The following is a 17,673-nucleotide window of genomic DNA, read 5'->3' as shown; positions in this document are numbered from 1 at the left end:
CAGTAATGGTCCATTGGTTTGATGTGAATTAGTTTTTGATCTAGATTTATGGTAAAGGACTTCCTGTTTTGAATTTTCCTTGGAGTTCGGTATTTTTAATGAGCGTGACGGATGCCGTTTACGGTGCAGGAAATGCTTACCCTTCAGGAGCACCTTATTTCACTCCCGGATTTTTGTGGATTTTTAATGGATTTCATGTGGTTTCATATTTATAACTGTTGATGTAAATGTCTTTTGGTTTTGTGAGTCTTTGTTTACTCCTTGGTTTTGATTGTTATTGTCTTCGTACACTGATTGATATATACCCAGTTGACGAACCTGGTTCATGCCGTTTCTTCTGTTTTGGTTTGATTCTTTGATATTCACATTCCTAATCTAAATATGAACATCTGAAAACTATTGCCTTATTAAACACAATTATTTTGAAAAACACTTTTATTTATACACATACATAATACATTGAAAAATATATTGATAATCCATAATCTTCAATAGGTATCATTAACTTTGTTATCACAATCTGAGATCATTGGCTAAAAGATCTAAACAAATAAAAAGATCGAAAATTTGTGTGCTTAAGTTATCGATTTCAAGTATAAAATAGTTAAATAAACTCATCATAGATACCAGAATTAACTTCAGACGCATGTTTTGTCTACAAAAGACTCATCAGTGACACTCGAATCCAAAAGAGTTAAAAAAAGTCAAAAATAGTCTTTGATATAAAATTCGGTATGATTTTAATATCATAGATAAAACATTCTATACGGACAGTCAATCCTTCTCAAAATGCCCTATATCCATAACAAACATAAATTCATAGCTCGTTTGGTAAAATTCAAATTAAGTTGCACTTTTCATAACTCACAATATATTACAAAGTATTTAACACAAAACATTAAAAGTAAGGAGATATACTACAGAAATGATCATGGAAATGATTTTTGATCAAACTTAATATGCTATGAAATCACTAACACACTTGAACGAACAGAAACAAATTGTAAAAATATGTAGTTATACTGATCTAAATGTTCCAAAAACCATTTGAATTTAAGTTAAATGATCAAAGTAGACCTTTTGTTATCCTTCTTCTTAAAATTAAAAGAGAGGAGGTGAGAGTGCTTGAAAGATAAACTGGTTAATGTTTCGGTGCCTAATCAGTTATAATTTGGTATTTGTCCATTAGCGAATTTAATTTTGATACCAAATATTTGTAGTCTTTTATAAATATTGATAACTTGCCCAATGATGGAGGTTGACCAACGAAAGGTCTATGTTTTTTTTAAATTGTATATTGAAAGCTAGCATGTCTTTTTTGCAGTTTGTAATTAAACTTTTTTTCATGTAATTATAATATCACAATAAACAGCTGTGCCATGAACGCATGATACGCCCGTCGTTTTATGGAATAATTATATAGTTCCTGAAATACAGCGCAAAATGTGAAAACACACCTTTTTTCACAAAAAACTCAATAACTCTTAAATGAAATTTTGAATCATCACCAAAAAGTATACAGATTTTGAGATACGGCGCGACATGTAAAAAAAAAACCTCCCTCTTTTTTTACGAATACTCAAATATCAAATTTTGAATCATCACCAAAAAGTATACAGATCTTTAGATTAATATAACTGAGAAGTGTGTAAAGTTTTAATCAATTATCATAAATCGTTTTTGAGATACGGCGCGACATGGGGGAAAACCACCCCTGTTTTAGTTACAAAGTCCTGTAACTCAAACAGTTTTAATCTAATTTTCACCAAAAAGTATACAGATCATTTGACCATCATATGAAACAACAATATCAAGTTTCCTGAAATTTTGATAAGTCGTTCTCAAGTTACGGTGCGACATGTTTACGCCGGACAGACGGACGTCGGACATTTGTATACCATAATGCGTCCGTCAAAATTTTGACAGGCGTATAAAAAGCAATGTAAGCAGTTGGGGATTAAAGAAACTAAACAATAATTCAAAAATTCAAACTGCAAGAAGAACAATTTCGTGCATTGTAGAAAAATATCAAATATATATTTATTCTTTCTTCGTAAGAGTAGAAATGCCCACCGAGCCTCGCCCTTTTACATGTTTCTTAAGTTATTGCATATAATTATTTTTGTGTTATTATGTAATGGTGTATTTGTTTTTTTTTTAACTAAACAGGAAAAAAAAACGAAAAAGTGAATAACATAGTGAAAAAAGCATATTAAAATGTGGTCATGTAAACAGGCCCATTGTGCAATAAAATAAAATACATATTTATTATATTTTGATCTTACTTCTGATACATATGATATAAAATAAAACAGATCAAACTCAATATATAAAAGCAAAGAGTCCACATTCATTCAGCAAAATTATGCGTTACAATGATCAAAAGCAACATGTCTTTGACATTGCTCAGTGGGAAGCTTCAGGGCTTTTTACTATCAGAATAGATCAAATTTATTTTTACATGCGTAAATACAATCATTATTTTTGTCTTTGTATCGCACAAATTTCTGATAATCACTTGCAAAATATGATATATCATAATAAGCATATAGTATACTTATACCCATTATTGCATCTGTCTAGTCTTGGTGTTATATTTGAAAATTTCCGTTCAATGACCAATTTGATTCAATCCCCAATCACAGTTACATTTTGGAAATACATATTTTGAGCAAACAAGTATCTGCATACACTTTATTTCAAAGATGTTATTGAGCATAATGCCTTTATTGATTTCATAAACACGTAGAATTAACGCCTGTGTTGTTAAAAATACTAGGGACCACGTCCAAATTGAAGATGGGGATAGCCCAAGTATTCACAGCCAGAGTTAGTGCCAATATGGCGACGATATTCATCACGATACCGGCTGATGCCTGAAAAATAAAAATAAATCGAAATACTTGGTTAAATTGATTCAAGATTCATACTTATTTTGCTCGCATATAAATTATTTGGTAAAACGCTGCTCAGTTAAATGAGATCAAACAACTGAAAAAGATTTCCATAGGAGCCTGAATCGCTTAACTGACCAAAAACCGCTTAATTGGTCAAATCAAGATATTGACCGTCATGTTTCTAAGCATTAAACCTTTCGGTTCAGAGAATTTTATAATCCACAATCATCCCTGAAAACTAGATCTGCCAGCTGTTTTCCCCCAAATAAGAATAAAATGATAATCGTTGAAAAATGATATATAACGAATTAAGCAGTATAAGGGGTAATGTTTTACTATCCATTTTCTAATTCTGATTCGAGCGTTAGGGACGTACTAAGTTTTAGATTATTGTTTATGATCTGATTCATATAAAAAAGAATTTACATTAGATGCAACGAAACTTAATTTACTTGATAAGTTATCATCAACATGAAGGTCAATTGTATGATATAAAAGTCTTACCATATCAGGAATACGTAAAATTCCAGTCGAAAACACAATGGCATTAGGTGGTGTTGCCACTGGCAACATGAAGGCAAATGAACAGGCAATGGCTGATGAGATCATCAAATATAAAGGATTCTTGCCCAGCGTCAATGCCTGTAAGAAAAGTATTTGAATCATTGAAAGAATTTACTTACAAAAACGAATTACAAATAAATTTATAGAACATATTTAGTCCTTAGCGAAGTCAAATAATGAATATGAATGTATTATTTAACAAAACGCTTTTCAATAAGTAATTTATTGGTATAAAAATCATAAGTAATTTATTGGTATAAAAATCGAGCTATTTGTTTTTCCGTTTAAAATCCGAAATATTTGATTTTTCATTCTTTTTTATAGCTTACGAAAGCAGTTCGGTAACCTACAAAATTATTATATCTACCCCATTTGCTCTCCAGTTGACAGTTGTCTCAAGGGATTTATACCACATCTCCTTCTTTCTTAATTAAGTGTAAACAAAAGAGATTCTTTAAATGCATAGATGCATGCTAGTATGTAGGAACTTTACTAATCTACTAATTTAATTAATTACCAAATTGGATTCATAATATATCAACAGATTTGATTTTTTTTCTTCTGATATTGAAAATTCTTCTCATAAATTTCAGGGAATATGGGAAGATGCTTATTAAACATCAAAGAAAAAGTGCAGATTCCAGAAGTAGTCGCCAACAATATCCCGCAAGTAATATGTTCGGTCACATATTCAAATCTAAATTAATTTACATTTTTTTTTTATTAGCTTTCCAAATTCCAAAAAAGAAGAAAGCTTTCTGATATTCTGGTTGGAGTTTGATTGAAATAAGTATTTTATATAGCGTTTCTTTTAGATCTAGGTTAACGAAAAAATAACTATTAACAAAACAAAATACATATATAGCAATAGCGTTCACGAATTCATAATGTTTAAATTTCTGAACTCTATTCTCCTCTTGATCTTCGGAATATGCTTTGACAAAATAAAGTCCGAGTGTTGGTATTCAAATCTTCGACAGGGGAAATATTGGCAATACATATTGATGTTTGTCATGTATAATCTACTCAAATAGTTTACTTTAGATTATTGAATCATAATAAATATATACCAGTTCGGCCATGATTGGCATCAGTAAAGTAGCTGTTGCACTGTTGCTTGTGATCTCTGTAGCTCCCGCCACAATCAAACAAATGATGAGATTCATTACCCATATATCCATGTGACTAAATACCCTCAGGCTACAACCAACCATCTTTGATAGACCTGAACTCTAAAACAAAAATGAAAAGAACTCTTCACAAATTGTATGCGATCAAAGCGTTTTTCTAGATTTATCGTCATCAGGAACTATCAAAACTCTTCACAAATTGTATGCGATGAAAGCGCTTTTCTAGATTTACCGTCATCAGGAACTATCAAAACAAAATATATGAAAGCATAAGAAAAAAATTATTCTTAAACTTCATTACCAACTATTTGAAGGCCAGGGTGTATAAAAAAGAAACATGTTTAAATTTAAAATTAGCGAAAAAGACCGTCTAGAATATCATATTTTGAGTGAGATATATATATATATATATGCTACCTCTGCAGGTCCTACTTGAATTGTGCTACATACCTTTCAGACGAAAAATATTATCACTAGGAAAACTGACGATATCTTTTCCGTTGGTTAATATATGTGTGTTCATTTTGTAGGTACCAGTCTTGATATGTTTCATTATCGTTATTTTGATCACTCGTGTTAAAAAAAATAAAGGTTAGAATGATCTAATGAAAAATCGGTAAAAAAATACCCTTTGTTATTTGTTGTGAATTGTTTAGAACCTTAATAAAACTTACAGAACTTGCGTCTGCTAAAGCAAAGCCTCCTCCAAGAAGAACAATCACACCCCAAGGTAATTTATGTACAACTGTATCCCAATTCAGAATGGGTGTGTAGGACGGTTTTACATCTGCAAGGCAGTAGGAGATATATATGATAAATATACTTGCACAAACTATGATATAAACATGATAAATATATACAAATAAACAAAAACAATAAAATTGTTTAAAAAATACAACACGTTTCTGTTTTACTTGAGCAAACTCCATATGTTTTATACGCCATAGATTTCGACAATTTTGTATTAATTAAAGACTGTCAAAATTTTGAACCTGCGATATTATTATAAACATAAGTATAACATGCACGTTACAGATAATTAAAAAGAAATCAGAATTCATTATTTACCTTCAGATTTTATGAAACAGAATATATTAGGCACTGATTTTGGTAATACAAAAAGACATATAGCAATCAACATCGCTGCTGTGGAATCTCTAGCAAAGGGTTTACCACTGTTGAAAGAAATGTCAACATAAAATCATATACTAGTAGATACATAGAGCTTACCTTTCATAAAGGAAAAATGGAAAGCTGTAATGGACGGTTAGATATACATCATTATATCAAAATGTTTCATTACTTACAGAAATTTTAATGATAATTTCAATAATATACAGAACGATATTTGTTAGTTTCCTTTAAATTCATAGCAATAAGAAGACACATTTGGAAAATATTTCTACTGAGATGAACTGTTCATGTGTTACTTAATACATTCTACTCAAAAAGTTAATGTGTTCATTTTTTATTCCCGGTAAATTGGATTATTTTAGATAATAATTTACACATCTGCGTGTTTAAAGGTATTATGGGATACTTCGAATTTACCTACGAGAAAGTGACTCATCGACAGAAACAACCAGGAATTCTAGAAGGTAATACAAAGTCTTCAACACAACAGACAGGTGTCTTTTAGATATGAAAAACTCTGAATAGTACATCAACTGAACAGAAATTTTCTAAGATTCTACTTCAAATGCTAAACAAAATATTTAAGGTATAACACAATAAGACAACCAGTAACACAGGCACATGCACTTGCAGCAGGGTTGAACTAGTTTGTTTGGAGATCTTTGATATAGAAATACATGTATAAAGCATTTTTAAATTCTCAGTTGTAACTGTTTTCCTCATTAAGTTTAAAGTCGATCGGTAGATATAATATCATAGTCCAATTAATTGATATTTTAACGCTACTGCAAAACAGTGATTTTTTTTATAAAGTCTGATATAAAAATACTCTATTATTAAAAAAAATCAAGTTCAACCGGCAATAATATATAAAATGAATGCCAAAGTGTTTGTTTTTAGATTCACAGCCGGTCAAAGACGCATTTGGACGATTTGTACCTAGAAAAGTACATACAATCAATACATTTAGCAGAAAAACACTTCCTTGAAACTAAAATAACTGTGCTATAGATATAAAAACAACTCATATAAATGACTGATATTAAAATAATTATCCTTAAAATACAACTTCTTATAATATACCGATCTAAAATTCACTGCTGAAAAAATTTAAAATACAAACTGATATTTATTTATGTTCCTTTTTGTAATACATAATTTCAAATATTCAAGTCTGTATCGTTACAATTTAATTAGAAACTGAGTTTTTAGCTCCCTTGTGGATTATGGATATGTTTAAAATTAAAAAATCGTCAGTTACTATCTTTGCCTTAAATTATGTTTTTTCTTTTATATATATAGAAATGTGTTGTTGATTGTTTATGGTTTCGTTTGAATAGTGTGTTATGTCGTATCGTTTGTTGTCCAAATTTGTTTTGTTACCCGGATTTCTTTTGTTCTCAATCGATTTATGAATTTTGAACACCAGTATATTACTGTGTCCTTTATATGATATTGTTTCTATTTAATGCATAAAGCCGTCGCTGCTTCTAAAGACATGGGACTTGGAATGATAAAGGCATTAAAAGTTTTTAAACATATATATTTTTATATTTTTATAAAGTTTGGTTCTGTTTTAATGACGAACACCATACACTTACTTGTATTTCAAATATATTGCTTCTTATAAAGAAAGACAAGTAATTATCTAATGTGCTTAATCCTCGTTGCTTTAAGATTATATTAATGGTGTAGTTGAAGACAATATTCAACATTTTTCTTAATTATTTTCTATCGATTACATAAATACATATTGTTAGCTTACTCTTTATCGAGATGAAACAGGTATGCCCATCCTCCCATTCCTGGAATATCTCTGAATATCCACAACATAGCTAAGCATATAAAACAAATCAAAACAACAACTTCCCCAAACCTGAAAAAAGTGTATTGTAAAATAAATAAAACTGTACATGTTCATAAGGATTTATTATACTAAAATTAGCTGACATTGTCCATGATTGAGGTCTATTAACAACTTAGTCTGGAATGTTAGAGAATGATAAAAGATAGACAATTCAGATATATTTAAATGAAACACACCATATCTTATTTGTAATTTTCAATATCTATATATTATAAATATGGTACTTTAGTTGTTACACATCATCTACATGTTTTTAAACCTTCTAATTTACACAAGAAAAAACCTTGACCAAAGGTTTTAATTTCTCAGTTGTTCACCTAATCTAATTTAGATAGTAAAAACGAACTTACTTGATGTTTTATGCTTAGGTAAGGAAATCTGTCATTAAAAAAAATTGAGGCGAACGAAAAGAATGTTTTCCTGTAAATAAACTCATCATAGATACCAGGACTAAATTTTGTATATACGCCAGACGCGCGTTTTGTCTACATAAGACTCATCAGTGACGCTCGAATCCAAAAAAGTTAAAAGGCCAAATAAAGTACGAAGTTAAAGATCAAACTTTGCACATGTTTTCAAGGTTTTTGTAATCTTTTGCATATCAATCAATTCATTCTGTTAAAAGTAACCGAGTAGCGTGTGTTATTTTGCGTTTTTACATTTTTCAACCACTGGGTCAATACCATATCAGTCTTAGACAACATTGAATCACTGAGAGCTGTTAGAAATACTTTGCTGACATGAATATAATTTTTCTGTAAATCCTTCGTAAAAACTTTTTTTTCTACCCTCAGTAATGTGTGACCGCTTGCCAGATTTAGCACAGCCTTTTGGATTTATTGTTTTTTTTATGCTCTGTAAGAACTTTATTGTTTGACCTATGTAGTCGTTAATCGTGAGGTCTCCGGAAATCAAACTTACGTCACTCTTCCAAGTTTCTTGCGTTCATGTTTGATAGCCGACTGAATTGCTGCTGTCCTCACTGCGTCGGTTTTTCGTATACACCTGGATAATAAAAAATCACTGCTGACTATGTTTCCAAATAATAAGACTGGTACGTGTGATGAGTCTCTTTTCTCATCTTTTGTCCTTAGTAAATCATTTATATACATAAGGATAATAATTTTCATTGTGTTTTATATTGAAAACGTAAGCAAGGCTCAACATCTATAGATGCAACGGCTTTTCAAAATGAGTAACAAAATTTATAAATTTTTATACAAGGACACTTCTTGAAACCCATTTGAAAATTTGTTTCTGATCAAAAACAGATATACCCTGTTCGACTGCATGAATTTTAATATGTGTTTACTTAAATTGCATATGCTTTAGAAAGGCAAAAGTGTTAATTTGTGCTCACGTAAAACTGATTGATATATCTCCAAAAGTGTGCATGGTTGTTGTTGTCCTCTTTTATATATTGTATTATATTATTTGAAGGCTCGCAAATGTAACTCAGATAGATATTGTTAACCTTAACATTAAGGAGGTAGAACTTGGTCAAGGGAAATAACTCTTAAAAACCACTGGTTCGTATTTTCAATCTTTTGTATAGTATAGATTTTAAGCCTCTATTAAACAGATTATTTTAATTATGGTTCATAATTAGCCTGATAAAAACTTACTACTGATCTTGTGGCTCACCTCTCTTAATGGTGTATACACCCATAAAAACGAAAGTCTTGATTATCATAATAAATATACTAGTATGCATCTTTTCTTCAACCTACATGCCATGGGATGTATAAGTTGTCAAAATTCATGTAAAGCAACGATAACAAGGTTTTTTTTATTGAGTTTAAACCTTGTAATGTCCATCCTTGTCTTGCAAAAAGTAAAAACACAAAAATACTGAACTCCGAGGAAAATTCAAGAAGGAAAGTCCAAAATCAAAAGGCAAAATCAAAAGTCCAAACACATCAAACGAATGGATAACAACTGTATATTGCAATTGTATACTACAATATTATACTCACAATGATCGCAGGAAAATTAACTGTAACCATATCCAGCTCATCAGCAATATAACGATCGACAGCGGAAATGCAAATCCCATCCAATTAGCAAATGTAATACCAGAGTCTGACCCGGGTGATCTTTTATCGAAGATTCTAAAATAAAAAAGAATCAACTTGCCAGAATCGCTCGACATAACTTTGTTTTTTGGTTGAAAAATAAGAAAACAGCAGTAATAGGAGTTTCTAGTAGAGGGTAGTCCAATCAAATATCCTGTTGGTTTTCAAAACAATTTTCACTTCAGTTTCAGAGGACAGTATTTTCAGAATACTCCAATAACAAACATATTATTGTTTTTAATGGCCACAATATAAGTGAGATCAGGAAAAAAAGTAAGGACAGTTTGTAGAAGTCCTTCTTCACATCATTCCTGCCCATTATATTTCACATTTACTGAGCTGTTTCAGAGATGAGCGTGTAATATTTTAATATGTGTTCTAGTTTGCAAGATGCATTAAGTTCGTAGCCATTTTTAGGAGATTTCGGACATCAAGTTAAAAAAAATCCACAGCAGCACGGAACCCTTTTTCATGCCAATCCTACTTATTTTCAAACTATATATAATCAATATGTTTCTGCTCTGGCGTAGAGCACACACAATTAATCAATTGCTTAAATCCATGTCAAATTAAGGTTCATCGCGAGTAATCGTATATTTACTTAAAGACGTATTTTAACAGTTTGTTTAGGTTTTAAGCACCAGATTAACACCGTACTATAGGACCTCTAATTCATTTGCCATCGATCATATCTAAGACCTCATCTAAGTCATGTTTGGACCACACAATGGAAAGAGCACACTTATCTAACTTACTCATTAGCTTGTCCCTGCAATATCAGGTTTGGTGGAGTACCAGTCAGTGTAGCAATGCCTCCTGCATTTGCACCATAAGCAACGCCAAGTGCCAGTCCTTTTCCAAACAGTCTCAGTTCACTATTTTCTGTACTTTTCTCGTCTTCTAACATACTAAAAATAGAGTTCCTTATAAAACCAAAGGGTTCGAAGTTGCTTGTTGTACATGTTGTCTATTTGTGATAGACAGACAATTGCCAATAGTTGCCACTGATGCATCTGTATTAGACAATTGCCAATAGTTGTCACTGATGCATCTGTATTTATTTCATTGTTTACATGTTGTATCATTGACGTATAATTCATATTTTCTTTTCTTTATAAAATTCATTGTCATAGATTATTAAGTCTAATATTGATTGCTGGGATTGAGCAAAACGGACTATTTGTCTTGAATGTCTAATCTCATGAGTCTTGCAGTCCTGTTATAGGTTCCATATAATATCTTATGACTATAGTAGTTGATCGTAAGTATACTAAACTGTTCATGACAACCAATCAACTTTATTCGTAATATTTGATGTGAAACTGAATACAGATTTCTGGTGGGCTTTTTTAAAAATTGTTTGGCTACTGTCTGTCATACATTTACATAAGCGGATCCAGGGAGCCTCGGACCCGGGCCGCAACTTTTATGGGGGAAATTTGGTTGCTTTTATAAGGAATCACTGAATCATGACGGGATCGCCCCCGTTTTAGGTCAGTCAGCCCCCACCTTATGAAAAGTTCTGGATCCGCCACTGAATTTCATAAGTGTCATCAATGCTGCGTATTATTTTTTTCTTTGTATTACAATTACAATACTTACGTTTGCTGTAAATCTATTTTATCATTTGATTCAAATTACATTGTGTCCCAACAGATCAGATAGAATTTATGAATCTTTTACCAGATAAAAACCAAACTTATAATGGAAGACTGCAAAAGTATGTAAAGCTCATTTACCCATTGCTTTAATAAATAAAGCAAATTATTTTACTTTATCAATATTTTTTTTTCGTCATAGATACACATTGCCATAAAAAAATACTACTAATTTCATATTTGATTTTACATAATTATTACCATGCTGCAGAGTCGTTGCCGAGAGAAATTTGTGTGTCTGTTGGTACAGACAGCATCGCGCCATTTTTGATTTTCCCCTCGATCTGATTCACCGATATCGAATCACTGGTTTGTATCGTTGGATTCTCTGACTCGTCTGAAGCATCTATAAAAAGGATAAGAATCTGTCTGACAAATTTCACAATATATATTTAGTTTATTCGCGAGTGACGGGAAATTTACACCATTGACAAAATAAATTTTATAAAAAGAAAATAAATTTATAAGACAATTTCTCGGAGCCCACATATACATGTGTATTCACATTAAAAGTTTGCTTGTAATGAGTAAAGGAAAATATATAGTGATATAAAGTTAAAACAAATAGAAAGAAAGGGTATAATGTAAACTAATCTACCAAACCATAAGTGTTCGAACCCACCAGATATAGGTACCCAAAAGCGTTGGAAAAAAATCAAATGCGAAGTCAGGTAAGGTATAAAATTATTCTACATTTTGCTGAATAAAAAAGTGTTGTGATATTGATTTCTAATAAAAGAGCTGATATACAGTAGTTGTCGTTTGTTTATGTAATTTATACGTGTTTCTAGTTACTCGTTTTTTATATAATTAGAGCGTTGGTTTTCCCGTTTGAATGGTTTACACTAGTAATTTTGGGGCCCTTTATAGCTTGTTGTTCGGTGTAAGCCTAGGCTCCGTGTTGAAGACCTTACATTGACCTATAATGGTTTACTTTTATAAATTGTTATTTGGATCGAGAGTTGTCTCATTGGCACTCACTATCTACTAAATTATTCAATTGGTCTTTCTTTTCAATTTGTCAGAATTGGACCGGATGGTACTTGTTCAAAGAAGCATACGAGTTTAAATGCTTCAAAAGCACATTAATCCTGCGACTATTCATTTGACGCTTTCGTATAACACTTTATTTTTACTGTACCGGGAATAGATGTGTTCAGCTTTTTCAGTTTTGTTTTGTACATAACAAAAACTGATGCAAAATGACAAGGTAAACAACGTAAGACATAAAAAAAATAGATATCTAAGATCCAATAAAAGCCAAAGTGTTAAAAACGTAACCAAGAAGTTAAGTCAGTCTATCATGTTCCTATATTGATTAAGACAGTATATTCAGAAAAAAGGTTAGCCAAAGCTAAACAAGGATCATGAAAAGTGGATCATGAACACGAAAAAAAAATAATATTAGTATGTATTAGTTTATACAGTTATATACAGAAAAATTATATTTTTTTTTTCTAGGAGAAAGATGAAGAGGTTTAAACATACAGTGTAGACATTATATATATAATAGAGAAATTAAAAAAAAAGAAATAATAATTAAAAGTGGTTAAATAATAACAGATAAAGTTTTAACACCCATCCACCATTTTCTTACCTTCCAGTAACAGTCCCTGTTCTAAAAATTGAAATGAGCACATCAGAACAGATTTCAAAAACCGATGACTTTCAAGGTCTTCTGGACAACATGATCATTGAGTCCCCCCTTTTTTATGCACCTCAGATTTATTGTAAATCATAATGTATCAAACTTAAACATACTGAGTCTTTGCGTGATTTGCAGAACTATTTTTTGATTCTAGTAACATTTTGTATGATAATTTTGTATACGATAAGTGTTTTTCAGGTTTTAGATAGAACTTGTTATTTGTATGATCCATTTGGAGACTGTATTGTAACTAATCAAAGATGTCAATTCAAGTCTGCTCTTTGGTTGATTTTTTCGTTGTTGTTTTTTATAATTTTTTGAAAAATGTATTTGAAAGGCAAATAATATACAACACATCCAAAGCCGTGTCATGATATCAGTGGATATATGAGAAAGCATAAAGTTTCAGCTCGAAATTGCAAAAAATAATTTTAACCAACGTATTTTTTAAATCCTAATATGATATAAAGATATCTTTATTTTTACACCTAAACTTTATCTACTTATTATTATCTATAACTAGAACACACCCGCGAAATCGCGGGGAAATAGAGCGTATGTAAACTGTTTTCGACGCAGACATCTGCAGCACAATGCGCTTCATCCTACAAACGCAAACCGTCTCGTTAGTTTTCATAATCAAACTTTAAAAATGATTGTGTATAAAAGGCACATGACTACGTGCATACCTTTTGCTCCTTCTAGCCTTATTCTGTTAGCCTCTCTAATCTGAGTCATAACTGCCTGGATGATCGGAATCATCATAGATGTCGCTGCTGTATTACTGATCCACATCGACAGAAACCATGTTGGTAACATCAGTCCCAACATTAACCTTACACCAAAATAAAAGATAAAAGTCAATAAAACACAGGTTAATAATCAAGCATAGCTAAACACCTTGAGGTTCGCATATTGAACGAATTGCTGCATGACTGTAATGCACAATGATGAAAGGGATAAATGTAATTTTTTTCAAGGTAAACATCTTCTAGAAACCTTTTTAAATTCACTGATAAGATTTAGTACATAACTATATTACCAATTCCTGTATAGGGTATCATTAAACATGAAGGAAGTGAGCTTGAGCTTAAATTAATTGGAAGTGACCAAATACAACCAATACTTTAAGAAAATAATCCACAAATTATACATCATCTCTCATACAGTTAAATCTAGAGCTCAGTATGTCTGATTTTTATTTTTACAATTCCCCTCGTTTTGTACATTTTTACAAAGTATCTTGTATTTCATTCAATGTTTTCTACTTACCCAAAAACCATCATACCATGTATGCTCCATTACTAATTCGTCAACTGCTTATTTTTGACATTAAAGAGTTAAAGAGTTAAAGAATGCTTTCTTTTTAGTCGTATGAAAATCGTATGTTGTAAAAACAAGAAATATGGTTACTTACATATTTGGATTCGATCCCAATACAGATATTATACCCATGGCTATCCTCGTGTGTAATCCTACTTCCTCTACAGCAACAGCAACTACTAGACCACCTAAGAACAATACGGTCGTGTCCTAAAACATTGAAATTTCTTATTTATTTTATGTTTTTATGCTTCTTTTTTTCAAATGTCAAGTTGCCAATCATAATTGTTATTGACAAGTAAAACCGTAACTTCCACCACAAAAAGTAAAAACAGTTTTTTTAATGGGTTAAATAATGATAAAGGCAAGATATGCTCATATGATTTTTGCAAAGTTCAACTCCTTTCAAGATTACCTAAAATAGGTTTTCTGGTGTTTTTTTGATTTTTTTTTTGTAAGTACCTTGTGGCATTTCAGTGGCACTCGTAGTATATATAAATCTCTGGATTCATTAAAGTGGTGTTGAGGTACCATGTTAAGATAAAATTGTTTCAATACGAAAGAGTGTTTCGAATGCACTAAATATATTCAGTTATTTTCATATTGATTAACCTGTGTAATAGCTGTTATATTCGTGGTAGTCATTCAGTAAAAATACTAAAAAATACACATGTATGTATATTATTGAAATTATTTGCATTACATTATTCTTTGCAATATTGGAAAATAAAACTAACCAATTTGTAAAATAAAGTATAAATAGTTTCAACTTACATTAATATATTTTGAACATATAGCTCTTGCTGTGGATACACCCAACAAAGGAAAGATAACCGTTGGAAGCAACGCCGTTACCGGTATTGGAAAGGCCTCTGTTAGCCATAGGATTGCCATAACTATCAAACCGTAGGCACATTTTGTCTCCTGTTTAAAAGATTAAAAGAATTACATTAAAGTGTAAAAAGAAAAAAGATTTTTTTTAATAGCCTTCTCAATCCTCAATCTTAGATATAATTTTGGCTCTTGGAATCATTTAACAATGACTATTTGTTTTTTTGTTACATTTTTTTTAACAAGATGTACCTTACTTGAGGCTCACGTCCATTAAATTTAAAGCTCATTATATTTCAATTCATTGGTCTTTTGATTGAGGACTTCAATCGTCGTTTTTTGTTTTATTTATAGGGTGATAGGTAGCTGTTTCGTCGATGTCAACCAGACGTCTCTTTTTATTTATAGGTTCAATATGTACATGTATATGTTCTAGAAACTTTTTACTTTTTTTTCTTTGTTGTACTTGTTTATTCATAGACAGGGTTAAAAACTATGTTCATCTTCGCAATTTATTTGTAAAATTCAGAAACACTATGGTACTTCTATAATACAAAGATTTTATAAAGTCAGCTTTTATATCATTTATCGACAAATAACAATCTATATTGGAGAAAGTATACATTTATTCTGCTGGTTTCTGTTCTATAAACCGTTCGCAGCATAGTGATAATGAAACCTAAAAAAGTTTTCTTTTCAAAATACCTTTTCCAGCTAGCCTAGAGGCATTAGTTTTGAGACTTGTTCTAGCGATGATGTTTGCAAGATAGAGGAATTTTTTTTTAAAAAGTTACGAATCAAGCAAGTATCTATTTCTGATAACTTGATGCGACAAATGTGCATGTTTGTGAAAATTGCATGAATTCTGTGTTGACGCTTAATTAATGTAGAACAAAAGATAAAGATTAGTGATCTAGATGTATAATAAGATACATTGACCTTAGCACTCTTTGTTACTGTTGTTTTTTGCAGTTCTTATTATATCAACGTAATTAATGACATGCTTATACTTGAGAAGTCGTTGATCAGAACCTCAGTTGCGCACATAATTGTCGCTGTTATATCGTAAACAGCTATAAGTCAACGATACAAAGTTCTTGTTATTCTTTTGCATTAACACACTCAGGTTCAAATTTTATGAAATGCGCAAAAAAGAGCACAAAACATTTTTAACCCCGCCACATTTTTGCGCCTTTCCCGTTTCCGTTTTCAAAATGAATTCAAATGAAAAAGCAATCAGTTAACTATTCAGGTGTTTATATATGCATTTTCTACTGCGTGCTTTCTTCTTAATTTTTTAGTGAACTGTTATAAATCTCTCAAAGTGAAATAAGCTCTTAACAACACCATTTGGCTAGCAAATAAAAACATTCTCAACATTATAAAATCCCGTGACTTCTCAAAAATTTGATTTGCGCATTCATACTGAAAAGTTACGGTAATACTATATGGTATTAAAAAACAACAAAAGACAGACAAAAAAGGAACGAACAAACTACAGTCATCAAAACATTATCACAAACTTAAGATAAGACAACATGATCAAATCTTCGAAAAACTGGGTATGATCTCAACTGCTCCGGAACTGATCAGATTTCTGCTTCACTAGTTGCGTTGTTGTGTTGAGTTTTTTTAATTTCATTCGTTTAAGGTCAAATTAAAGTAAAGGTCATCTCAAACTCGCAGATCTTTTTGAAATTGTGCATTTCTTCGGCTGTTGTCTGCTCTATGGTCGGGTTGTTGTCGCTTTGACACATTCCCCATTTCCATTCTAAATTTTATTTAATTTTTTTCGGAAATATAATAGAATGTTTTTTTAAGACAGATGCGCATTCGTATAGAATGCACGGTAAAATCGGTGTAATTTGTTCCTGCATTTATCTTCAAATTGTGATATCCATAAATTTGCAGTAGAAAAAGTTCAAAAGGTGCTGCTGTATATATTTTCGCTAGATTAATACATGTATCAAATAAATACGGAGTCATCGACTTCGTTTTTGATGCAATTAACCCCAAGACGTTTTGTGGACACGACATCAAATAAAAGGCGCAATTCAACATTCTTGGACAATCGCTTGACGGAGTTATTCGCACATGAAGAGCATACTGTACCAAACAGGTGCAAGTAAATCGGCGAAGGTTATAAACCTGACATGCATCGCTGACATACAATTACATGTAGATGCATATAAAAGATGACACAAATATATCATACAGAACAATAACGCAGAAAAGATCTTGACATTAATTGTAATGAAGCTGGTGATAAGACAACTATCTGCGTTATCCTTGTGTAAGGGGTTAAAAATCTAGGGTTATGTATACGTAATCTCAAAAGAGGGTAGCATTGGGTACTTTTAATGCATTTTTATTGCACGTGTATTTTGGGCACGGACGCAGTTATTCACCATCCATCATGTGCAAATTTATATTGTTGAATCCGATTTAATTGTTCATACAATGTTAAATCGCTTTTATTTGATATTCATTCATACATAGACAGAAGAGGAAAAAGAAAATTGCGCCAAAAGGACGAACCCATAGAC

General features: G+C 31.3%; 1 protein-coding gene across 1 annotated transcript in view; it reads right to left on the bottom strand.

Annotated features, from left to right (window-relative positions):
• Positions 1-417: 417 nt before the first annotated feature.
• Positions 418-17,673, bottom strand: part of LOC139527706 (solute carrier family 13 member 2-like) — an 18,805-nt gene continuing 1,549 nt past the window's right edge. Inside the window, exons 2-14 of the mRNA XM_071323330.1 lie at positions 15,071-15,220; positions 14,391-14,506; positions 13,663-13,808; positions 11,527-11,671; positions 10,423-10,575; positions 9,569-9,703; positions 8,514-8,597; positions 7,491-7,601; positions 5,660-5,766; positions 5,266-5,378; positions 4,532-4,693; positions 3,402-3,539; positions 418-2,876 (exon numbers count right to left, since the gene is read on the bottom strand). Of these exons, the coding sequence (XP_071179431.1) occupies positions 2,736-2,876; positions 3,402-3,539; positions 4,532-4,693; positions 5,266-5,378; positions 5,660-5,766; positions 7,491-7,601; positions 8,514-8,597; positions 9,569-9,703; positions 10,423-10,575; positions 11,527-11,671; positions 13,663-13,808; positions 14,391-14,506; positions 15,071-15,220 (1,701 nt within the window). The 3' untranslated portion in view covers positions 418-2,735. The remainder of the gene's footprint in view (positions 2,877-3,401; positions 3,540-4,531; positions 4,694-5,265; positions 5,379-5,659; positions 5,767-7,490; positions 7,602-8,513; positions 8,598-9,568; positions 9,704-10,422; positions 10,576-11,526; positions 11,672-13,662; positions 13,809-14,390; positions 14,507-15,070; positions 15,221-17,673) is intronic.

This window comes from Mytilus edulis, chromosome 6 (assembly GCF_963676685.1).
Source record: "Mytilus edulis chromosome 6, xbMytEdul2.2, whole genome shotgun sequence".
NCBI lineage: Eukaryota > Metazoa > Mollusca > Bivalvia > Mytilida > Mytilidae > Mytilus > Mytilus edulis.
Note: the sequence above shows the minus strand (reverse complement) of the source record. Positions and strands in the feature narration are given on the sequence as shown.